We start from the raw sequence: 27,057 nt of genomic DNA, 5'->3' as shown, positions 1-27,057 counted from the left end.
TGTAGGAAGGAACTGCAGATGCTGGTTTAAACCAAAGATAGACACAAAAAGCTGGAGAGCATACAGTATCTCTGGAGAGAAGGAATGGGTGACGTTTCGGGTCGAGACCCTTCTTCAGACTTCTTCTTCTGAAGAAGAAGTGTCACGACCTGAAACGTCACCCATTCCTTTTCTACAGAGATGCTGCCTGTCCCGCTGAGTTACTCCAGCTTTTTGTATCCAGCTTTAGCATTATAAACTTCCCCATCAACCAGAAGTTAAAAGGAGCTTGGGAATTGGGTCTTGGTGTAATAAAGGGAGAGTAGAAAACAAAATCAGGTGAGTTAGATTCTGAACCATCTGGATTTCAAAACAATAGGATTGCAGATTATTGGTTTTACTGTACTTTAATGCCAGGAAACGTTTGCACCTCGAAATCCTTCAGGCCATGGACCCCAGTCACAGGAACATGTCCCATCGATAGAGACTTCACTGACTTAGGGAAATCCAAAGTTCCGAGGTAAGCCTCCTATGAAGAATTCCTAATAGACGGGGTGCAAACCAGGGTCAAAAACACTGGGAAAGTTGCTACTCTTAACACTGAAGGCAGTGATTTCACCAGTCCTTACAAAAACTGCTGATTTCTGCACACTCTTCTGATAATCCCTTATATGCATTAGAAACCTTACAGCCAATTTATTTCTGGTCAGCAATACTAAATAAACATGGCTACCATTTGCATTCACCTCTAGGTATTCAGTTCTATTGAACCAAATGCAATCTTATACGTAAGATTAAATATAGAATAACTAAGGCATAACAGGAAATACATAAATTATTAACCATATAATTTAAATTCAATGTATGTTACACATAACAAATATTTGGGGACAGTGTGACATTTCCTCTCCTTCCACGAAACATCTATTCTGGATTCCAAGTGAATGGTGGCTGGCATATTGGTTGAAAGCAAATCATTCAATGTCCTATACCCCAGAGGAAACACTGCCAAGCACAGAGCAGATGTAGAGGAGTTAAGAAGGACCCTCTTCTCGGTGTTCTCCCTGACGTACCTGGAGCCCTGGGTATGTTTTGTAATTATTCTGGGTCATATCCAGTGAGTTCCCAGACGGGGCCAAGGAAAGAGCGTTCACGTCGCGGCCCTGTTTCAACCAATCTTTCCACCACCACGCACAAGAAGCACAAGAAGCGCAAGACAGACACCATCGTGCAGATGCCGAGAAGTGTGTTCAGCTCTGGCTGAACAACTTCTAATCTTGTGTGTGGACTCGATAAGAAGAAGAAGTTCCCAGATTTGCATAAGCAAATGTCTCAGGGAAAATGTCTAAGGGAGAATCACATGCTTACCCACCAAAAATGTGGCTCCTTAAATAAATATTTCCACAACCTTGACCTTACAGCAGAAAGGTTGATGTTCTTATATTTAAGAGACATGTGAATGAGGAGCAATTGTATCAAATATATCAATATTTGATATAACAGTACATGGATGTATAATAAATCATTCAAATACAAATGCAATTACAGGCTGAACTATTTAATAGATGAAAAGAAAAAAAAAATATGTTTGCAACATAGTTGGCAGCAGAATCAAATCTTTAAATGCTAGGTGGATTAAATAAAAATGCACATTTGCTGATTTTTTTGTTGATTCCTTTTACAATTATTGAAGGCATTTTCTAAAAATCCCAAACTCTTCTGATGAATGCTGCAGAAAGCTCACAAAGTGCTTTTCTGTTGCTCAACCCAACTTTAATAAGCTGCACCCATCAGATCCATCGCTTGATTAATCACTTCTAAGAAATACTTACCGAGCTCGTCAACAAAAAAGTGTGTGGCACCAATGGAGGTGTCATGATGTGATGAAGCATCGTGCCTTGGACTGCCGCTTGGACATCCAATGCTGCCCCAGTGCAAAGAACCAGAGCGGTTCTGTATTTGTCCATTTTCCTGTGAGCTGTGAATAAACAAAACCGTCAACAAATCCACCTAGACTTGCTACACTTTTCAAGAACTGCATGTAATATGGAAGAAATCTACAGTCCACAGGTTAAAGTTGTAAATGGCCAACTCCACTATAAGATGCAAAATACCATCACAAGACACAGGATTTATTTTTAAAGTGATGTTTGAAATACATTTTTGCTTGATGTCTTTTCTCTGGAGACTGGAACATTCACCTGTGTTGGCATTCTCTTTTAAACCCAGCATAGGCTGAAAACATGTGTAGGAAGGAACTGCAGACGGTTTACACTGAATATTTGCACAAAATGCTGGAATAACAAAAGGAATAGTAGTCCGTGCACCCCCCCCCCCCCCCCTCCACTCCCTCCCTATGATCCTACTTCTTGGGTGTCATTTTATTCATTGGTATCTATTCTGTCTGGAAAATTATGTTCCTAAGAAAAAATACTCATTTGGACTATGTTTTTTAACCCCTTATTTCAATCTATGTCAAAATTGTGTTTTTTCACACTTTGCCCTCTTTCTTGTGCCCTCTTCCATCATCCGATGTCAACCGGAAAGCAAATCCAGATTTTCGTGTGCAGTACTGGAAGCGTGATGATGGGGATGAGGCATTCAAACAGTGTACAAGAAAAGATCTGGCATGGATGCTTTCCCGGAAAGCAAGTAGTGAGAAAGGTCAAGAGGAGCTTCCAGCTTGGGCTGGATTTGTCTCAGCAACAGGTGAGGTACCTTCAAATGTGACCACAATTGACAACTTATCCAGTGATCAATCATCCCATCATGGAATTTAGTACAGTTCAAGGGTGTTTACGAGCTTCTGAAGAAGCAAGTCATGAGGTTGGCCAAGAATATGTCATTACAACATTCGACTTGGGGGTCTGCATGAAGGCCTATCCTCTCGTGTGGAGTCATCCTGCAAAGTTCAAGAAACACATTGTGTTGATTGGCACATTTCATGTAAATTGTGCAGACTTCAAAATGCTTGGAAAGAAAATGGAAGGATCCGGTCTTCAGGATGTCCTCATGGAATCCGGACTCATGTCTACTGTTCTATGAAAGGTGTTATGACAGGAAAGAACCACGACAGAAGTCAGCATTGCCACGAGACGATGGTGGAGTGCTTGGAGAGGCTCCTTCTTGATGAATTCTTGTCTATGGCTGGAAAAGATGCAGTGCTGTCCGGTGTACCAGAGGAATCAAAGGGCATATTTTAAGAGCTAATCCGATCGCCAACAAAGCAGACACTTGCTGAAGTCATGGCCAATGCAGATCTCAACACACTGATGGAGTTGTATGAGAGCTTCAAGGCTGATGTTCGAAAAAGATCTCTCGGGAAGACAGCACAATTTTAGTTGTCGTACATGGATTCTGTGTGGATTGCTCTCTCATTGATTAGGTCTGTGAAAGAGAAATATTTTCTGTTGTACTTGCACTGTCTGTTTCTTATGCCCGATCTCTTCTTCACATTTGGTGGTCACAATTACTCCCACTATCTGACCTACCTTGCTGTGTTCTTGGCAAACATAGAAGAATCACATCCCGGTGCTCTGGCTTTCCTCGAAAGAGGTGCCATTAGTGTCGCTAGGTCATTCATACCAGGAAACCAATGTGCTGTTGACAAAACGATTGAGGAGACGATCATGAAGCATGGTAAATCTCGAGGTGGTGGTAGTGGCATTGGGCTCTCTGGCATCTTGGAGAATCACAGTGCTTATCAGAGATGGGTTTGAACTTCAACAGAAAGGGCACATTTTTCACTCTGCAACTCTCAGCCTCGCAGACATGACTTCTGGTACCAATCACGGAAGCAAACATAGAGATCAACAACCAACTGAGATAAGGAAAAGTGAGGCATGTGTAAAGAAAGCCATTGATGCTGTAAAGAGCTTCCTGAATCCTTTCGACGTAGATGACAAGACTGGGTTGTATGTACTCTCTTCTGGTGTACGTGTCCCAGCTGAAGTTGAGTAAGATGTCATAAAGGTGCTTGCCACAGGGAAAGAACAGAAAGAGAAGTTCATCAGAGAGCGACTTGAGAAAAATACACCATTCTCCGAACCCATCAAGAATCTGAAGCTCAAAACCATGGCAGAAACAAAGAAAAGAGTGAAGCCGAAAACATCTGAACGAAAGGTTATAGAGTACAAGCAACAAGGTGATATTGCTTTTCAACTGATGGTCAAAGCACAAATTTCTGGCAGTCAACTCAATCTACGGGATATTATGAAGTACTCTCTGACCCCTGTACCCTACCCTTTGCAAAGACTGATAAATCCAAGGGCCCACATGACCTATTGAAAGATGTAGACAACTCACAACCTCCTGCCAGGAACAAGACATTGATAGTTGAAGATGGCAATGCTGCATTCAGTGAAGCCAAGTGAATGGACACGGCGTGGGTGTGCGGAGAAGAGAATAATCAAAGGAGGAAAGACCAAAAAACCAAGAGATTGGAAGCGGATCTTGACCAATGATGAGAACATTGGGGGTAGGGTGTTCACGTGGATAGAAAATTGGTTGACATACAGGAAGCAAAGAGTAGGAGTGAACGGGTCCTTTTCAGAATGGCAGGCAGTGGCGAATGGAGTGCCGCAAGGCTCGGTGTTGGGGCCGCAACTGTTTACCATATATATTAATGATTTGGAAGAGGGAATTAGGAGCAACACTAGTAAGTTTGTGGATGACACAAAGCTGGGTGGAGACCATAACCCTCCATTCCTTTCCCATCCATATAACTATCCAATTTATTTTTAAATGATAAAAACGAACCTGCCTCCACCACCTTCACTGGAAGCTCATTCCACACAGCTACCACTCTCTGAGTAAAGAAGTTCCCCCTCATGTCACCCCTAAACTTCAGTCCCTTAATTCTCAAGTCATGTCCCCTTGTTTGAATCTTCCCTACTCTCAGTGGGAAAAGCTTTTCCACGTCAACTCTGTCTATCCCTCTCATCATTTTAAAAACCTCTATCAAGTCCCCCCTTAACCTTCTGCGCTCCAAAGAATAAAGCCCTAACTTGTTCAACCTTTCTCTGTAACTTAGTTGCTGAAACCCAGGCAACATTCTAGTAAATCTCCTCTGTACTCTCTCTATTTTGTTGACATCCTTCCTATAATTAGGCGACCAAAATTGTACACCATACTCAAGAATTGGCCTCACCAATGCCTTGTACAATTTTAACATTACATCCCAACTTCTATACTCAATGCTCTGATTTATAAAGGCCAGCACACCAAAAGCTTTCTTTACCACCCTATCTACATGAGATTCCACTTTCATGGAACTGTGCACAGTTATTCCCAGATCCCTCTGTTCACCTACATTCTTCAATTCCCTACCATTTACCATGTACGTCCTATTTTGATTTGTCCTGCCAAGATGTAGCACCTCACACTTATCAGCATTAAACTCCATCTGCCATCTTTCAGCCCACTCTTCCAACTGGCATAAATCTCTCTGTAGACTTTGAAACTCTACTTCATTACCCGCAACCCCACCTATCTTAGTATCATCTGCATACTTACTAATCCAATTTACCACACCATCGTCCAGATCATTGATGTACATGACAAACAACAGTGGACCCAACACAGATCCCTGTGGCACCGCACTCGTCACTGGCCTCCAACCTGACAAACAACCATCCACCATTACTCTCTGGCATCTCCCATTCAGCCACTGTTGAATCCATCTTGCTACTCCACCATTAATACCCAACCATTGAACCTTCTTAACCAACCTTCCATGAGGAACCTTGTCAAAGGCCTTACTGAAGTCCATATACACAACATCCACTGCTTTACCCTCATCAATTTCCCGAGTAACATCTTCAAAAAATTCAAGAAGATTAGTTAAACATGACCTTCCAGGCACAAATCCATGTTGACTGTTCCTAATCAGACCCTGTTTATCCAGATGCTTATATATATTATCTCTAAGTATTCTTTCCATTAATTTGCCCACCACTGACGTCAAACTAACAGGTCTATAATTGCTAGGTTTACTCTTAGACCCCTTTTTAAACAATGGAACAACATGCGCAGTACGCCAATCCTCCGGCACTGTTCCCGTTTCTAATGACATTTGAAATATTTCTGCCATAGCCCCTGCTATTTCTACACTAACTTCCCTCAATGTCCTAGGGAATATCCTGTCCGGACCTGGAGACTTATCCACTTTTATATTTCTCAAAAGTGTCAGTACTTCCTCTTCTTTGATCCTCATAGTTTCCATAGCTACTCTACTTGTTTCCCTTACCTCACATAATTCAATATCCTTCTCCTTGGTGAATACCGAAGAAAAGAAACTGTTCAATATCTCCCCCATCTCTTTTGGCTCTGCATCGTATAGAAACATATAAAATTATAACTGGACAAGTTTGTGCAGATAAAATGTTCCCAATGTTGGGCGAGTCCAGAACCAGGGGCCACAGTCTTAGAATAAAGGGGAGGTCATTTAAGACTGAGGTGAGAAAAAACTTTTTCACCCAGAGAGTTGTGAATTTGTGGAATTCCTTGCCACAGTGGGCATTGGAGGCCAAATCACTGGATGGATTTAAGAGAGAGTTAGATAAAGCTCTAGGGGCTAGTGGAATCAATGGATATGGGGAGAAGGCAGGCACGGGTTATTGATTGGGGACGATCAGCCATGATCACAATGAATGGCGGTGCTGGCTCGAAGGACCGAATGACCTCCTCCTGCACCTATTTGCTATGTTTCTATGTTTCTAGGTAACAAGAAACAGCTCATTGATCTTCTTGATGTGTGCAGTGAGCATGACATGGCAAAGAGGCTACATGGAAGGAAGGTGATCTTCATTAAGGAAGGAGAGGCCACACTTCTTACTTCTCAGAATGGGAAAGAGACACTGGAGTCTGAGATTCAATCCATGAAGTCAAACCGAGAAGAAACAGACTCGCGAGTCATCCTATACTGCAACTATGGCAAAGAGCAAGGATATGACCACGTACAAGTCAAAAGCCCAGACAGTGATATCTTCTTCATATTGCTTCACCATGCAAACAGCATTCAAGACATCACAGTGTTCTTTGACACAGGGAGAGGCAACAGGCAAAGGCTAATAGATGTCATCCATTTTGCAAAGCAGTCCTCCTCAGAATACCGCTCAGCATTACTTGTACTGCATGCGTTCTCAGGCTGTGACTCAACAAGTGCCTTCAAAGGAATCGGCAAAGTCAAGTCAATCAAACTGATGCAACAGCGTAACAAATTCGTGAAACCACTGGCAGAGCTTGGTGATTTTCATAGAGTTGAAGATGATATGGTCTTAATTTAGTGGATTTTTTATGTATCTTTACTAAGAAACAGACTAAATTGCAAGTACCAAATTCACAGATCCCGAGAAAGAGGACAGTGTGAAAAAACACAATTTTGACACATTGAAATAAGGGTTAAAAAAATAGTCCAAATTAGTTTTTTTCTTGGGTACATAATTTTTCCGACAGAAGAGAAGTCAATGAACAAAATAACACCCAAGAAGTAGGATGATAGGGGGGTTGCACAGTTGGCCCCTCTGGCCCACGAACTATAGGTGATGTTTCAGGTCACGACCCTTCTTCAGACGAAACATCACCTATTCCTTTTCTCCAGAGATGCTACCTGACCTGCTGAGTTACTCCAGCATTTTGTGTCTATCCTCAAAGCATTTACAGCATGTACAATATGTCTTTATATTCCTGTTTCGGACCTGAATCGTCACTTGTAAGTAAGCATGGAGGTACAGCAGGCATTGAAGAAAGCTAATGGCATGTTGGTCTTCATTACGAGAGGATTTGAGTTTTGGAGCAAGGAGGTCCTGTTGCAGTTGTACAGGGCCCTGGTGAGACCCTACTTGGAGTATTATGTGCAATTTTGGTCTCCTAATTTGAGGAAGGACATTATTGCTATTGAGGAAGTGCAGCGTAGGTTCACCAGGTTAATTCCCGGGATGGTGGGACTGACATATGATGAAAGAATGGGTCGACTGGGCTTGTATTCACTGGAATTTAGAAGGATGAGAGGGAATCTTATAGAAACATATACAATTCTTAAACGATTGGACAGGCTAGATGCAGGAAAAATTTTCCCGATGTTGGGCGTGTCCAGAACCAGGGGTCACAGTTTAAGAATAAGGGGTAGACTATTTAGGACTGAGATGAGGAAAATCTTCTTCACCCAGAGTTGTGAATCTGTGGAATTTTCTGCCACAGACGGCAATGGAGGCCAATTCACTGGATGTTTTCAAGAGAGTTAGATTTATCTCTTAGGGCTAATGGAATTAAGGGATAAAAGCAGGAACTGGGTAATGATTTTAGATGATCAGCCATGATCATATTGAATGGCTCGAAGGGCCGAATGGCCTATTCCTGCATCTGTTTTTCTATGTTCCATGCTTTCTATGTCCATTCCCTCCACTGTTGTTGTCTGTCTTGCTGCCTACCTCCAGCGCTTTGTGCTTTACTCAAGATACCACCATCTGCAGTTCCTTGTGTTTCAGGTTTAATCATGTTCTGTGTTCATTAAGATATTTGTAAGTTTAACATTACAATGTATTGTAAGGAATTTCACCAACACTTTCAGGCATTGTCATTCATGCCTTTTGTTTTGTGTTCACATCTCCTCATCATTTTTTTTTCCATTATCCATTTTCAGTTTTGAGGGTGCCACTGGTTCGACCAGATTTTATTGCCCATCTTTCATTAACCTTGAGAAGGAGTAGATGAGCTGGCACCTTGACATTGGTCCGGTGAAGGTACTCTCACAATTTCAATTTATTCTGCCTGTGCCTTATCTAATCATTAATTGGAAAGGTACATCACTGCAAAATCATTAGGACCAGTGATCTGTCAGGAGACAGTCCCAAAATTATTTTTGGATTGAATCATGATTTTGTATAAACTGCTGAAATGTATTCTTACAGCAGCATAAAACTGGCATAATTGCTTTTTATTAGGGCTGGCAAAATATAAAAGACACAATTAAAGGGAAATGTTAATTGTGATCTCATTTACACTGTTAAACATAACAGAATCTCAACATTTTTGAATGTTGTAAAGGAAAAAGATTATCTTTAATTTTGAACGACCCAAAGAAAAATGCTTTATTATAAAATTGACTTTTAATACTTGCACCTTGTTCATATCCCACTGTGGGAAGCATCCTTCTCCAGTCCCATAACCTACAGCATTCTATATTGATTCAATGCCTGAAAAAAGCACTGAGAATAGCTAAGGACAGACTGCACCCCCTCCACACACATCTGGATCTGCCATCAGCCAAGAGATACCGTTGCATCAAAGCCCGGACAACCAGACTGCTAAACAGCTTCTTTCCACAGGCTGTGAGGTTGCTAAACAGTCACTCCACCTGATTCTGCTGCTTTTGCACTGACAATTTAATAACTCTGGCACTGGCCTGGACATTTTATGACTGTTTTTTACTTGTATTTTAATGTTGCTGTTTTTAACCTGCACTTTTTAACTATTCGTACTGTTTTATCAGGGACTGGATTGTTTTTATTGTTTTTACTTGATGTGGGAAATGTTTAAGTTTTATGTGCGATGCTCCGATATTCCCTGGGAAACGTCTTCTCATTTTGCACTGTACAACTGTTGCTTTGCAAGATGACAATAAAGGTTGATTGATTCAATTCCAGCATCTTGCACATTCTAATCTACTTCACCCAGTACTGACAACCAAGCAGCCCAGTGTCGAATTGCTTTGCAACTCTCATGCTAAACTTCTGCAAGAGGAACACTTATTTTTAGGATGAGATACTTTCACTCTCTCCACCATGGCTGCCATGGCTGCAGTGTGTAAGATTTCCATGTTTTGTTGCCACATTGTGTTAAGGCATTTTTTGTAGTATTTCCAAAGCTGTAAGAACAGAGGTACAGCCCAACCAGCAATTTCCCTTCCAAACCACACACCACTCCATATGGGGCACGTTTCACTAATCTTTTACCATCAATGATGTCAAATCAATAATTTTTCACCCATCAGCACCTTTACCACCAGGACCAGACAGGTCCAAGGAAACTCATCATCACCACCATTACAGTGCAAGCAAGGATGGGATATAATTAGCAGCAATGTCATCACCATCCACACACCAAGGATGAATATAAACAAAATATCATAATCTCCATGTACTGTATAACACTTTGACAATTAGCTTCCAACTTTGTTAGGGAGTGGGTAAATGTGAAGTGTGCAAATGACTTGTGTTTAATTGTATACATTAGAATTTCCTACCTCAATCTGGCAAGATCCTTGAATGTGACATTGTGTGAAGCTGTGTGTTTGGAAAGTCCTATTTTGCATCAATGATACTTGTGTACAATTCATTTTCAGTTTAGAGGCTGGCAGGTTGTTGTTGAATTAGCATTGCATAGGAGTAAAAAAGGGAAAAAGGCTTCTGCTTTGAAAAGAGGTTTAAATTATTCGAAAGCACTTGCAAAAGTGAAGTTGAAATAGCTTACCAATTGAAAGATGAATTATCAGCCATGGTCAAGTGTTTCAGAATTGGGGCATACAACTGATACTCTAAAAGCAATGATTCTGGCTCTGAATCTTGTGGGTCACACTTCTTTGATTCCCTGTCTTGCATCTCACCGAGTGAGGGAACTTGTCAGGAAAAGGAATTTTGCAAATTGAACCTCATATGAGTTTTAGGGTGAATTCATTCCCTTGCATCCGAGTCCTTGGTCACTACATCAGCAAGATTGCAGTTTCTTTTAGACTTAACAATTCCAACCTGTTCTTATCTCATTCACCACCCAGACGCACAAATGAAGTATGTCCCGACCCAAAATGTCACCTATCTATGTTCTCCAGAAAAGGTGTCTGACCCGCAGTTACTCCAGCACATTGTGTCCTTGTTTGTAAACCAACATCTGCAGTTCCTTGTTTCTACAAAGATGAATGGTTTCCTGAACTAGTTATTTGAGGGATGGTGGGCTTATACACAGAAGTACCACTATAGACTGTGCGCAGAGCCAAACAGTGAAGGAAGTTGGAAACACACTGCGCTGACATTAAACCTTTATAGATTTAAACATTCATATAATTTATTTTTATTATTATTTTTGCAATAATAAAAGCTCACCTCTGTGGTGAACACGAGAAGGTTGCAGAGTGGCTTGGGTTGCTCCTTACATTCTGCTGTTGTTGTTTCCCTGATCTCCTTTGATGACTGTTGTGGCCATGCAACCTTGCATTTCCTGATCCAGATTCCAGTGGTAGTACAACTACAAAGAAAACGTTGGAATTTGTCAGAAAACATTTCTGTGGGATAAAGAACAGCTGAATGGACACATGGAACATACAGATAAATTTGGCCTTGTACCTTCACCACACTCTCTATTTTTGAATTAATTTTTGTAACACCAAACCTTGCTAACTGGTGTCATATACAATTGTAAAAGAGTATGTGTAGTCTCTTCATCATTTAAATTCTAAGGAGGTGCAGATATTTTTGCTGTGGTGAAGGAAAGAACTGCAGATGCTGGTTTAAATCGAAGGGAGACAAAATGCTGGAGTAACTCAGCGCGACAGGCAGCATCTCTGGAGAGAAGGAATGGGTGACGTTTCAGGTCGAAACCCTTCTTCAGGGTAGTGGGCTCAGATCCAAAGTAGATGACCTAATTTTTACTGATACTTAAATCCACTTGCCAAACTTTTGTCCGTTCACAATCATCTAATCTATTAATTTATTTCTGTAGTTACATGTTTCTGTTTTCACAGTAACTGGTCAAGTAATTTCTTGTCCCTTTCTCTATTTATGCGCTAGCTCTATTCTCTGCCCTCTGACTATCCCCAATTTCTATCAAAGCCAATAAACTACGTACATCCATGAATTTTAACTAATATTCTCCTAGGAAAAACCTTAAACAATACTTTCTGGAAGTCCATGCAACTAACTTACATAAACCTTTCCTATTTACCACTTCAATCCCCTCTTTAAAAACAAATCTGTTTTATCTTGCTTAATTAACATTTTACTTCGGAGTCACGTGAGTGACTACGTGAAGACCCCGCCAGCACGTATGCGCGACATATCGTCTCACGCATTGCACAGTGACGGGTGGGGGAAGTGATCTCCTACGGCAATGTTTAAAAACGGGACCTACAGGTAAGTTTATCTTATTCTGAGGTCGTATTTCTTTCCCTTGTTGTGATTTGTGTTATAGCAACAATGGACAAGGGGAAAAAGACAAAGAGGGTCGCGTCCCGTGTGACTGCGGTGGACCGTGAAAGTTCCGGCAGTGGGGGGCAACCAGCGGCACCTGGACCACAGTCTCTGCCCGAACCAGCGCAGCAGGTTGGAGGCAAAGCTAAGCAGAAGTCGGTCCGGCCGGTTGACTCGGATGAGTCGGGCCAGGAGGACACGCTGCCCGAGAGCAGTGGAGGTGACCGTCTATCCCGCATGGAGCGGTTGATGGAGCAAATGCTCCAACGTGACTTGCTCCGGGAGATGGAGCAAGCTCACTATGGGAGTCTTCGCACTCCCATAACAGCACCGTATCCGGGGCTGTCCAATGCATATCCCTCGACAGAGGGGAGCATTGCGGGCCAGGGCTGGGCTGGTCCTGAAGAAGGGGACATGGCTGAAGATACCGGTAGTGTGCTGGGGGTGCAGGATCTTAAAGAGCTGCTGGGAGTGGTCACCAAGTTTGCAGTATCACCGCAATCGGGACAACCGTTGTAGACCAAACTGGTGGCCAGGACTACCTATCCTTCCACCCTCTGCAGGAACAGGTAGTTAACGATACTATGGAGAAGTATATGCCTCCTGACCACTGCATTTCATTAAATGTACCTGCAGTCAACAGTGCGATCTGGGAGTACATTGGGACTGGCATAAGAGCCCAGGAGGTCAAACTACAGAAGATTCTAAAGCTTCTGATATCGGGCATAACATCATTCGTTCATTCTGTCGATGGTACTGAGATGACGGACAATCAGCAGGACACATTGGCATTGCTTTGCAATACCCAGTATGAAATCAATTGCTTAAGGAAGAGCGCAATAAAACCTGCACTAAACCCCAAATTTGCAGGGTTGTGTAAAACAGCTACAACACAACCACAGATACTGCTGTTTGGGGGAAACTTGTCTAAACAAGTAAAAGAACTCGATGAAGAGTCTAAAGCCGTCGGGCTCATGAGGGCGTCATCAGGAACGAGCACACCCCAGACGGCAGCACCCCTATGCACCCACCAGCAAGCATCCACACCAGGATGCTGGTGAAAGCATGAGGGCCGCGCAGCAACCACAAAGGTCTTTTTTAGGCAAAGGCCCAGAGCGTCCCTCATGGAAAATGCGCCAACCCCGCACTCCGGCGCCTCGTCCGCAGAAGAGGCAGAAGCCGAAGAAGTGAACGTACCACCGGTAACCATGTAGGTAGGTGGGTCTGGTTCCTTCCAGAACATAAAAGGTGTAGGTCCTGTACTAACAGGGGGAAGGTTACACTTGTTTTGAGAAGCATGGAGGTCTATTACCACTGATAAATATATACTACAAAGTATTCAGCGATACGAAATTGAGTTCATCCAAAAAGGTATGCCACCAGTTCAACATGTGCCTAACCGGAAGTTTGTACTCTCACAACAGGAGAAGTTGGAAGGACATGCAGAACTGGTGAGGTTATATGCTAAAGGTGTAATAGAGAGGTCGGCATATGACTATCTAGAATTTGTATCCAATATATTTACGAAAAACAAAAAATATGGTGGATGTCGCATCATTATTGATTTAACTAAACTGAATACTTTTGTAAAGTATACTCATTTCAAAATGGAAAAATTTGTTACTGCCAAACAATTAGTTTCAGAGGGATACTTCATGGCGTGCATCGATCTAAAAGATGCATACTATTCAGTACCCATACATAAGGGATCATCATCGATACCTAAAATCTAACTGGATGGGGCAACAATGGCAGTATAAAGCGTTTCCTAATGGATTAACATCAGCCCCAAGACTATTTACCAAGATATTAAAACCGGCCTTGGCAATACTTAGGAAACAAAAACATATTGTTATGGCATATCTTGATATATTGATTGTTGGGAAAACCTTGGAACTAGCTAAATCAGCAGTTTTAGCTACCAAACATTTGTTTGAAACACTGGGGTTTATCATCCATCCAGATAAATCTAAGTTGATGCCATCCACAACTATGGACTATCTGGGATTCACAATTAACTATCCACATGTCTGTAACATTGCCAAAGAATAAAGCAGCAGACTTGGTGGAAGCCTGCAACAAATTGATTGTTACTAATCAACCATCCATTCAACAGGTGGCAAGAGTAATTGGGAAGCTAGTAGGAGCATTTCCAGCTACTCAGTTTGGACCTTTGCATTATCAAAATCTACAAAGGGCAAAGGTGCATGCGCTAAAACAACTTGCAGGTCATTTTGATCGACCTATGCAGTTACCAGCCAAAGCAATTTCGGAGTTACAATGGTGGAAGGAAAATATTTGGCATAGTTCCAGCCCCATCATTATTAGTAACCCATCATTCACATTACAAACGGATGCCAGCGCTCATGGCTGGGGAGCTACTAACACTATATCCAGTACTGGTGGCAGATGGAACATACATGAATCATCGTTACTACAAACACTGGGTATAAACTATTTAAAAATGTTGGGTGCGTTTCATGGGCTAAAAGCTTACTGTTCAACAATGCACCATCTGCATGCCCGCCTACAAATTGATAATACCACTGTGGTGGCATATATTAATCATATGGGTGGAATAAAATCGATATCATGTGACAATCTGGCCAATACAATCTGGCAATGGTGTGTCTATAGACATATTTGGCTATCAGCAACTTACCTACCAGGTAAGCTCAATACAGTGGGTCACGAAAATTTAATGACAACACCGAATGGATGTTGGACCACAAAGTATTTGCTGATATTACTATGCGATATGGTACACCAGGTATCGATCTCTTTGCATCTAGACTCAATCACCAGTTACCAACATATGTCGCTTGGGAACCAGACCCTGGGGCAGCAGCAATGGACGCTTTCTCGCTGAATTGGGGAAAATTGTTTTTCTATGCTTTTCCCCCCTTCTGCCTCATCAGTCGGGTCCTACGCAAAATACAAATGGACTCAGCATCAGGTATTTTGGTAGTACCCGATTGGCCTACACAGCCATGGTTCCCTGTGGTCCTCGACATGGTCTCTGAACCATATATGTCCATCACTAAACGACCAGATCTCTTGGTCCATCCTGTAACAGGCGAGAGTCATCTGTGCCATGACAGGATCAATCTGTTGGCTTGCAGAATCTAAAAAGACCATTGCTGGATCTGGGACTGAAGGACAGGACCATGAACATGATCACGGCGGCCTATCGAGAGTCAACAAAGAAGCAGTACCTCTTCAGTATTAGAAAATGGGAATTGTATTGCTCAAGGACTGGTGTAGCGTATAATACAGCTACAGTCACCAATGTCCTGAAATTTCTATCCAGCCTTCATTTTGATTAAGGACTGAGCTACAGCGCTATCAATAGCGCTAGGAGTGCTCTGTCAGCATACTTGTACCAGGCACCAGGACAGCATTCCATGGGATCCCACCCTCTAGTTGCCAAACTCATGAGGGGTATTTACAACACCAACCCACCTAGAGCGAGGTACTCCCAGATCTGGGACGTCAGTGTCATACTAACATTGCTAAGGGTTTGGTCACCAGCAATATCCCTGTCCCTGGAAAAGCTCACATTAAAAACAGTTATGCTGATGGCACTGGTCTCAGCTCAAAGGGTACAGTCCCTACATAAACTGAGACTGGACAATATGAAGGTATCAACAGACAAGATAAACTTCCGGATCTTGGAGTTGGTCAAACAAAATAGACCAGGAACATCAGGACTGAATTTGGAATTCCGGGCATACCCATCTGACACCCGACTGTGTAATGACACACCTTCTGCCATACCTTAAGACTACAAAAACCTTAAGAGGGAGCGAATTTGCACTATGGGTCAGCTATAAACAGCCTCATGGCCGGGTATCTGCTCAGACCATCTCTAGATGGCTTAGACAGGTTTTGGGAGCTGCTGGGGTAGATACTGACATTTTTAAATCTCATTCCACCAGGGCTGCAGCAACATCGGCAGCTAGAGACATGGAGGTGCCTATGGACCATATCCTGTCTACAGCAGGATGGTCTAGAGAGAAGACCTTCCAACTCTTTTATAATAAACCGATCGCCAAACCTGCGGTGTTTGCAGAAACAATTTTAAATTCTGTAATATAATTTAGCCAGAGGGACCATTATTTCCTTTGTTAAAATAAATTGTTATTGTTTGAATTTTGATTCATGTCTGAATACGATAACATACTTCCTCCCTTGGATGACTACGGCAATGAGTGAAGCATGGACTCGTTCCACGGCATGAAATCACAGATCTTTAAAATCTTCACGTAGTCACTCACGTGACTCCGAAGTAAAATAGTAAGATTAAACGAGAACTTACCAGTTTGAAGTTTGATCTTTATTTTATGAGGAGTTACGTCGAGGGATTACGTGCCCTCCACGCCCACCCTCTATTACAAAGGTCAACTGGTATTCTAGTTCTTCTTATCTTGCTATGTTTATTTCACTTACTATTTCCTGTGATTTCACACCGCTGCTTTGAAAAATGTCGCGCATGCGTGTTGGCGGGTTCTTCATGTAATCCCTCGACGTAACTCCACATAAAATAAAGATCAAACTTCAAACTGGTAAATTCTCATTTAATCTTACTATTTTACACATCCATGCAGACTAGGCCATTCTGAGAAATCCATGCAGACCATCTAAGGTGTTCAGTCACTCTCTCCTTAACTATTTCAGTAAATTGCCAACAGCCAATGTTAGGGTAACTGCATAATTCCATGGTTTTCCCTCATGTTTGTTATAATAACAACAGCACATAATTTTCCTACCTGAAGAAATAGTTCCTGAATCATAACACAAAGGCCTTACATTAGGACTTCCCACAAATGCTTTAAATCCCAACGAAGTATGTTTGAGTCACATAAATAATTGTGGCGTGTGCAGCATAATCCCACAAACAGAAATGTGCGCATGATCAGATAAACTATATTGAATAATTGGTATTGATTTATTGTCATGTGTAATGAGATACAGTGAAACTTTGTTTTGCATGCTTTCCAGTCAAATCATACACGAGTACAAACAAGCCATACACTAGTACAACAGGTAGTGCAAAGAAAAAAGAAACAAAGTGAAGAACATAGTATTATAGCTACAGAGAAAGTTCAACTAAAAAAATGTACAAGGGCCACTACAAGGGAGGTTGGGAGATCAGGACTACACCATTAGCTTATGAGAGGACCACTCAATAGTTTGATAATAGTATAGAAATCCTTCAAAACTGCACTGGAGTGGCAGCCTAGATAATGTGCTCTGTCCCTCTGTCTCACTGCAAACATTTTAATACTGAACATAGCTGCAATCACAGGATAAAATGAGGATAAAAGGCAGGATCCTTTTCTTATTTCTCTACTGATGTTACATCCTTGCAATTTAAAAGAACATAATATCACAAAGAACTAGTAGAGTAAGATGAATCACAGAACTAGGAAGAATGCCATCACTGTTCCTTCACCCTTTCAAACTGACTCTGAATCTCACACAAATTAATTGAATGAGAGTTTCTGAAATTCATTCAGTTTCTGGTTGACCCTAGTTTATATTACACAATTCCAAAGTGGAACCATCAGGGGAATAGTGGGGTGGAAGATTGCAACCTTCACGTGGTCCACCCTGTTTCGACGAATGCAATCAACCCGGCATGCACAATCAAATAAGATCAAATAGAACAAGTTGTCCTACAACTTTAGGCTGTGCACGCCATACGCAAGAAGAAGGAGGGGAATAGTGGCATTGTTTCAATTACTGGTAGTTCTGCTATAATGCGTGTTTCCTGAACACTAATTGGTTAATGTGTTAAAATGTTTAGCAATTCTCCTTCCCATTCCCACACTGACCTTTCTGTCCTAGGACTCCTCCATTGTCAGAGTGAGGCTAAACGCAAATTGGAGGAACAACATCTCTTATTTTGCTTGGGCAGCTGACAGCCCAGTGGTATATTGATTTCTATAACCACAAGTAACCCCGCCATTCTCTCTCTCGCTCTCTATCCCTCCCCCACCCAAATCGCACCAGCTTCTCGTTTTCACCCAACAAATAGTTAACAATGGCCTGTTTCCTTTATCATTGTTATTTTTTTGCATATTTTTCATTCATTGTTTCATATCTCTCTCTCTACATCATCGTCTATATCTCTCATTTCCCTTTCCCGTGACTTTCGGTTTGAAGAAGGGTCTCGACCTGAAACATCACTCATTCCTTCTCTCCATAGATGCTGCCTGTCGGTTTAAACCAGCACCTACAGTTCCTTCCTACACAGTAATCTAGGAGTCTGATCTAACAATCCAGACAAACAAGTTTAACCAGGGAATTTAGCTTAATTAATTTTGAATTAAAAAGCCATAGTGTAGCACGACAAGTAGAACAGCTCCCTCACTGCTCCAGTCACCTGGGTTCAACGGTAACCTCTGGTCTGGTGGGTGTGGAGTTTGCACATTCTCCCTTTGAATATGGGTTTCCTCCAGGTGCTCCCTTGTCCTCCCATATCCCAAAGACGTCGGTTGGTAGATTAATTAGCCACTTTAAATTGGTCCTATTGTGTAGATAAATGGGAAAATCTGGAGGGAGTTGATGGGAGTTTGACGAGAATAAAATGGACTGAAAGTAACTTTTGTGCAGCTTGATGGTCGGCACAAACGGTGGGTATTATTGTAACAGACTCATACAGCAAGGAAATTATTAAATTTTTCTCCCACCTTAAACTAATGCCCTCTCGTTCTAACCTACCCAACCTCACCCTATAACTCAGTCCCTTCAGACCTGGAAATATCCTCATAAATCTTTTTTGTTTAACTCTTTAAAACTCAATGACATCTTTGCTCTTTAAACTCAATGACAACTCACCCCCAGCTCCCCAGACTCAGCGGTCCAGCCTGAAGGGTTCTCCATCCACCGCATGGACCGTACCCTGGCATCTGGGAAAGGGAGAGGAGGGGGCGTCTGCCTCATGGTCAACTCTGCGTGGTGTTCCGACGTGGCAGTCCTGTCCAACTCCTGCTCTCCACACCTCGAACATCTGGCGGTGAAGTGCCGTCCCTTCTACCTCCCGAGAGAATTCACCTCCGTTATCGTGACCGCGGTCTACATCCCACCCCAGGCAGACGTCCGTCTGGCACTGGAGGAGCTGCAGGCCGTGGTCAACAAACACCAGACGTCTTACCCCGAGGCATTTACCACCATTGCTGGGGACTTCAATAAGGCGAACCTCAAGAAATCACTCCCCAACTTCCACCAACATGTCTCCTGCTGCACCAGAGGACCTAACACCCTCGACCACTGCTACACCACCATCAAGAATGCCTATCGTTCTATCCCTCGCCCTCACTTCGGTAAGTCCGACCATACCGCGGTGCTGCTTCTTCCTGCCTACAGGCAGCAATTAAAGAGCGCACCCCCAGAAGTGAGGACAGCACAGAGCTGGTCGGGGGGGGGGGGCAGAAGAACAACTCCAGGACTGTTTGGAGTCTGTAGACTGGGCAATGTTCAAGGACTCGGCAACGGACTTGAACGAATACGCCACAGTCGTTACAGACTTCATAAAGAAATGTGTGGAGGACTGCATCCCTACAAAAACCTTCCGAGTGTTTCCCAATCAGAAACCTTGGATGAACTTTGAGATCCGCACTCTCCTGAAGTCCAGGCACAGGGCATTCACTTCCAACGATACAGTGGCCTACATGAAGACCAGATACGACCTTGGTAAGGCCATCAAAAAGGCCAAAAGGGACTTCTGCTCCAAACTGGAGGACGAGACAGATGTTCGGCAGCTGTGGCAGGGTCTGAATGCAATCACCTCCTACAAGGCAAAACCAGGAGGCAGCTCGAATGCCGGTGTAACATCACTCCCTGACGAGCTCAATGCGTTTTACGCACGCTTTGACAGGGAGAATACCGATGTGCCTTCCCGATCCCCCATTCGCTGTGATGGCATTTCAGTCTCAGTTACAGAGGCCGATGTCAGGAAATCCTTCAGAGGGGTGAACCCCCGAAAAGCACCTGGACCTGATGGTATACCCGGCCGTGTTCTAAAAACCTGTGCGGACCAACTGGCGGGAGTTTTTACGGACATTTTCAACCTCTCACTTCTGAGGTCTGAGGTCCCCACCTGCTTTAAAAGGGCATCAATTATACCGGTGCCCAAGAAGAGTAAGGTGACGTGCCTCAATGACTATCGACCAGTAGCACTAACGCCGGTGGTGATGAAGTGCTTTGAGAGGTTGATCATGGAGCAAATCAACTCCTACATCGACAAAAACCTGGACCCACTGCAGTTCGCGTACCGCCACAACAGATCAACGGTGGATGCGATCTCGCTGGCCCTCCACTCCGCACTGGACCACTTGGACAACAAAAACTCATATGTCAGGCTGTTATTCATTGATTACAGCTCGGCATTTAACACAATCATCCCCTCCAAACTGGTTACCAAACTCGCAGAACTGGGTCTCTGCGCATCCCTCTGCAACTGGATCCTTGACTTCCTCGTCCACAGACCACAGTCTGTTCGTATTGGTGGAAATGTGTCAGCCTCAATAACAATCAGCACGGGAGCACCTCAAGGCTGCGTGCTCAGCCCCCTGCTGTACTCACTCTATACCCATGACTGCGTAGCGAACCACAGTGCGAACTCCATCATCAAGTTCGCTGACGACACCACTATTGTGGGGCGTATCACTGATGGGGATGAGTCAGAGTACAGAAGAGAGATCGAGCAACTGTCCATATGGTGCCAGCGCAATAACCTGGCCCTCAACACCAGCAAAACCAAGGAACTGATTGTGGACTTTGGAAGGAGTAGGAGGGGGACCCACAGCCCCATTTATATCAACGGGTCGATGGTTGAAAGGGTCAAGAGCTTCAAATTCCTGGGCGTGCACATCTCTGAAGATCTTTCCTGGTCCGAGAACACTAATGCAATCATCAAAAAAGCACATCAGCGCCTCTACTTCCTGAGAAGATTACGGAGAGTCGGATTGTCAAGGAAGACTCTCTCTAACTTCTACAGGTGCACAGTCGAGAGCATGCTGACCGGTTGCATCGTGGCTTGGTTCGGCAATTTGAGCGCCCTGGAAAGGAAAAGACTACAAAAAGTTGTAAACACTGCCCAGTCCATCATCGGCTCTGACCTTCCTTCCATCGAGGGGATTTATCGCAGTCGCTGCCTCAAAAAGGCTGGCAGTATCATCAAAGACCCACACCATCCTGGCCACACACTCATCTCCCTGCTACCTTCAGGTAGAAGGTACAGGAGCCTGAAGACTGCAACAACCAGGTTCAGGAATAGTTACTTCCCCTCAGCCATCAGGCTATTAAACCTGGCTCGGACAAAACTCTGATTATTACCAACCACTTTCTGTTATTTGCACTATCAGTTTATTTATTCATGTGTGTATATATTTATATCATGGTATATGGACACATTTATCTGTTTTGTAGTAAATGCCTACTATTTTCTGTGTGCTTAAGCAAAGCAAGAATTTCATTGTCCTACACAGGGACACATGACAATAAACTAACTTGAACTTGAACTTGAGCTATAGCTGCAAAACTGAACACAATACTCCAAAGGCAGCCTCACCAATGTTGTAAATTCCCATCCCCTCATTATACTCCTTACTGTGCAGCCAAATTCTGCTTTAACTCCATCTGCAACTTTGCAGATGACCCCACTGTGGTGGGCCGGATCTCGGGCAATGACGATACGGTGTACAGGAAGTAATATGGTGACAGGTCAACAACCTCTCTCTCAATGTCAGTAAATAAAGGAACTAGCTATTGACTTCAGGATCTGTGATGGACCCAATCAGCATCAATGAGACTGATGTAGAGATGGCTGCGAACTTAAAATTCCTAGGTGTAAATATCACAAACAATTTGTCCTGATTCAATACATTTAATCTATGGCCAAGAAAGCACACCAGTGCCTTGCAAGCAATACTGTTATTTCCAAAACATAATAAAAATGGAACTGGGTGCAAGTCTCACCCAGTATTGACCTAGATATCAGACTCCAATACAAATGCTCTTACAAGTTACCCTTATGAACATCTGGGGATTTAGTTGTATGAAGGTGCAACTCCAACAACACTCAGAATGTTTAACACCATCCAGGACAACACAACCCATTTAACCAGCACTCAATTATCACCCTAATTTTTGACTTCCCCTACCTTGATGCATAGCAGCTATACTGTTTACTATCTTCATGAAGCACTGCAATTAATCACCTGGATAACTTTAACATCACTTCCCAAAACTATGACTCCTTCCCTCAGGGAAAATGAGGGCATCATGTGCACGGTCTACTCCAGGTTTCAAACCACCTGACCTGGAAACAAGTCGCCCTTCCTTCATCTGCACTCTGTGTAAATAATAATCTCCTAACCAGAAACTCTTAAAGAGTACTTTCACCAGTGGACTTCAAGAAGGCAGTTCACCAATAACTTCTGAGGAGAAATTAGAAATGGAAGATAAATACTACAGTGACATCCTATTTTGTAAATGCACAAACAGTAAAATGAGGCAGCAGGAAAGTGAAATGGAAGGATAAGGAATGGAACTTGTCATCTGATTGAATGCATTTTATCTGACCTGACATCGCTGAAAAGCAACAATGAATAACATACCTTATAGAGTCATTTCCTTTCCGTAGCCAAAAAGCAATAACATTTATTATCAGCACTTTCGGTGGCAGGGTCAGGTTAACAAACCCCACAATCATTTTCTGGTGATGTGCTTGACATTATTGCTGAATCAGTCAGGATGAGAAGATCATATCCACAGAGCCTCTGGACAGTTCAAAGCACATTGGTATGGAGGTAGGAGGGGAGAGAGGGGGGTAATTTCCGCAACAAGCAGAGATTGTTTCAGGATGTCTCATCCTGTTGATGGGAAATATTTTAGTAGCTTTTAATGTAGATGGAAACGTGCAGGAGGGAAATATCTCAGTAGATTTTGCAGTCAAACATAATGCCATTTTTGAAAATGGTTACAGATTCTGAGAAAGTGCATGGCATTTGTTGCTCATTGTTTCCCCATCGATTTTAAGACCTTAATGGAAATCCAGGCTTGGTGCATTAATACTTTCCCCGAGTTGTCTTGCCTATCAAATGTCTTCAGGAGCTCACAGAATGACAAAAACATCCTTAACTAGCTGTTAACGGATGGAAGATTATTCTCCAGCAATCCCTGTACAAACGTTTTGCAAATAGTTTTTACCGTACTCCAGGATGGACTTGTTACCTTCAATAAGTGTTTTACCCTCTTCAGATTGTCACAGTGGTAGAGCTGGTAGAGTCGCTACCTCACAGCGCCCGAGACCTGGGTTCAATCATGACCTCGGATGCAGTCTGTGCAGAATTTGGACGTTCTCCCTGTGACTACATGGGTTTCCTCCAGTGCTCCAGTTTCCTCCCACATCTCAAAGATGTGCGGGTTTGTAAGTTAATTGGTTGCTATAAATCGGCCATAGTGTGTAGAGAGTGAACGCAAAAGTGGGATAACATACAAAATGCTGGAGAAACCCATTTGTCTGAAGAAGGGTTTCGGCCTGAAACGTTGCCTATTTCCTTTGCTCCATAGATGCTGCTGCACCCGCTGAGTTTCTCCAGCATTTTTGTGTACCTTCAATTTTCCAGCATCTGCAGTTCCTTCTTAAACACATAGTATGAATGGGTGATTGATTGATGGTCGGCATGAAGTAGGTGGGCAGAAGGGCCTGTTTCCATATTGTATTTCTAAACTAAAGATCTAAAGGGGTCACTGATGGTCCAAATGCAGACTTGGTTGCATTAAAAAATCTCCACGTATCACAACCGACAGCAAATTGTTAGAATTTATTTTGCTTTCCTACCACCTGTTTTTGATTCTCAACTCTTCCTCTGGGATTCAGCCTTAAGCCAGTATGTAGATAGATCTGCGATTCTGTCAGGCACAGAGATTTTTTCTCTTTAGGTCAAGACAAAATGTAATCTCAGCATTACTTTCATCAAACAAGATATCGGTGAGGTCACATTTCAGATTCAGATTCAGATTCAATTTTTAATTGTCATTGTCAGTGTACAGTACAGAGACAACAAAATGCATTTAGCATCTCCCTGGAAGAGCGACATAGCAAATGATTTGAATAAATAATAATAAGTATCCGGGGGGGGGGGGGGGGGTGATTGGCAGTCACCGAGGTACGTTGTTGAGTAGAGTGACAGCCGCTGGGAAGAAGCTGTTCCTAGACCTGCTGGTTCGGCAACGGAGAGACCTGTAGCGCCTCCCGGATGGTAGGAGGGTAAACAGTCCGCGGTTGGGGTGAGAGCAGTCCTTGGCGATGCTGAGCGCCCTCCGCAGACAACGCTTGCTTTGGACAGACTCAATGGAGGGGAGCGAGGAACCGGTGATGCGTTGGGCAATTTTCACCACCCTCTGCAATGCCTTCCGGTCGGAGACAGAGCAGTTGCCATACCATACTGTGATGCAGTTGGTAAGGATGCTCTCGATGGTGCAGCGGTAGAAGTTCACCAGGATCTGAGGGGACAGATGGACCTTCTTCAGTCTCCTCAGGAAGAAGAGACGCTGGTGAGCCTTCTTAACCAGAGTTGAGGTATTGTGGGTCCAAGAGAGGTCATCGGAGATGTTGACCCCCAGGAACCTGAAGCTGGAAACACGTTCCACCTCCGTCCCGTTAATGTGGATGGGGGTGTGCGTGCCGCCCCTGGACTTCCTGAAGTCTACAATGAGCTCCTTGGTCTTCTTGGAGTTAAGGGCCAGGTTGTTGTCAGCGCACCATGCTGCTAATTGCTGGACCTCCTCCCTGTAGGCCGACTCATCGTTGATGCTGATGAGGCTGATGAGGCCAATCACTGTTGTGATTTGGAGTATTGTGTTCAATTTTGGTGACCCTATTATAGGAAAGAGTACCCGGACGTGGCGTCGAAGTACGAGAAGCCAAAGCCAAATAACCGAACGGAAACAACGCCGAAACGCCAAATAACCGAAAGCGTACGAAGCCGAAACTGTGACGGGCTGTGTGTTGGCAGCGCCGGGTGGAGAAGAGGTGTGGGACAGGCTGGTCCCTCCGACCTGGTCGCTCTGCCGAAACGCCAACTCACCTAAAGGCTGCGTCGCCTACTAGCCAACTCACCGAATGGCCATTGTGCCGAACAGTCAAATAACGGACGTGACATCGCTGGGGGGGGGGGGGGGGGGGGGGGGGGGCGCGGGACTTGTCAGCGATTGGTCCAGACACACACAAGCTCCCATGCTCAAAACACCAGATAATCTGTAATCAGTTTTAACCGAAGATGGACACAAAATGCTGGAGTAACTCAGCGGAACAGGCAGCATCTCTGGAGAGATGGAATGGGTGGCGTTTCGGGTCGAGACCATTCTTCAGACTGAAGACTGAGTCTGAAGGGTTTCGACCCGAAACGCCACCCATTCCTTCAGAGATGCTGCCTGTCCCACTGAGTCATTCCAGCATTTTGTGTCCACCTTTGGTGTGACAGTTGTCCCATTTCATCGGCTGAGACCATTCAGGTCTGAAGAATGGTCTTCGGAAATATGCATACCCAGGGAATTTGTGCCCCCCCCCATGTTTTAAAAGCGATTTACTATGGCTGCCAATGCCCCGAGCCGTCTGTCACCGCAGCCGGTGTGGGTGTCGGGGGGTGATGGCGGTGCATCACGGTCAGTGACTCTAGGTGGGCGGAGGGACCAGCCTGTCCCACACCTCTTCTCCACCCGGCGCTGCCAACACACAGCCCGTCACAGTGCGGCGGCACGGGGGAGACGAGGCTGACGGCGGCCGTGGCCGTGGGAGAGTGGGGGCTGTCCCGAGGGATGCGCTCCTTCGGCCGTTTACAACTTGGTGCTCGGGTTCAGAGTGCCCTGTCACCTATGGCTTGTGTGGGGAAAATGACCCCCACCCTCCCGTCTTCATCGGCCAGTGATGTGATGGGCGTGGGGGTCTGGACAAATCGCTGACAAGCCCCGCACCCCCCGGTGACATCATGTCTGTTATTTGACTGTTCGGCACAGCGGCCATTCAGTGAGTTGGCTCGTAGGTGATGCAGCCTTTCGGTGAGTTGGCGTTTCGGCAGAGCAGCCTTTTGGTGAGATGGCTTTTAGGCGTCACCTCCTTTCGGTTAGTTGGCGTTTCGGCTTCATATGCTTTCGGTTATTTGGCGTTTCAGCTTCGTTTCCGTTCGGTTATTTGGCTTCCACGTCTTTGCTTTGGCTTCTCCTCCTTCGACGCCACGTCCGCACACGATAGGAAAGATGTTGTTAAGCTGGAAAGGATGCACAGAGTATTTACGAGGATGTTGCCAGGACTCGAGAGCCTGAGCTATAGAGATTGAACGGGCAAGGACTTTATTCCTTGGAGCGCAGAAGGATGAGGAGAGATCTTATAGAGGAATATAAGATCAGGCGAGGAATAGAGTAAATGCAGTTTTTGAGGCAAGTGTTATCACTTTGGACAGGTACATGGATAGAATATGTTTAGAAGGGTATGGGCCAAACACAAGCAGGTGGGCCTAGTGAAGATGGGGCATGTTGGTCGGCGTCAGCAAGTTAGACGGCTTGACATGGTTTCCACATTGTATAACTCTATGAAACAAGTAATTAAAACCGAAGATAGACTCAAGAAGCTGGAGTAACTCAGCGGGTCAGGCAGCATCTCTGGAGAAAAGAATAGGTGATGTTTCGGGTTGAAACCCTTCTTCAGACTGAGAGTCAGGGGAGAGGTAAACTAGAGGTATGAAATGGTACAAAGAATCACAGAGGAGATGCAGCGAGAGAGGGTGTGGCAGAACTCTCGTCGGGAGGGATCATATGGCACCATCTGGTGGTTGAGCTACTTATGGATTGAACCCTCGTCAGTAAAGCTGGGACGGTCACGTGACTGAGT

General features: G+C 44.0%; 1 protein-coding gene across 2 annotated transcripts in view; it reads right to left on the bottom strand.

The window, feature by feature from the left end:
- pcnx2 (pecanex 2) overlaps positions 1–27,057 on the bottom strand; it is a 222,972-nt gene that overhangs the window by 152,251 nt on the left and 43,664 nt on the right. For both annotated transcript variants that reach the window (XM_033021735.1, XM_033021734.1), the window contains exons 7-8: positions 11,076–11,217; positions 1,812–1,957 (exon numbers count right to left, since the gene is read on the bottom strand). In XM_033021735.1, coding sequence (XP_032877626.1) covers positions 1,812–1,957; positions 11,076–11,217 — 288 coding nt within the window. The remainder of the gene's footprint in view (positions 1–1,811; positions 1,958–11,075; positions 11,218–27,057) is intronic.

Source organism: Amblyraja radiata, chromosome 5 (assembly GCF_010909765.2).
Source record: "Amblyraja radiata isolate CabotCenter1 chromosome 5, sAmbRad1.1.pri, whole genome shotgun sequence".
Lineage (NCBI taxonomy): Eukaryota > Metazoa > Chordata > Chondrichthyes > Rajiformes > Rajidae > Amblyraja > Amblyraja radiata.
This window is presented reverse-complemented; position numbering and strand designations above follow the sequence as displayed.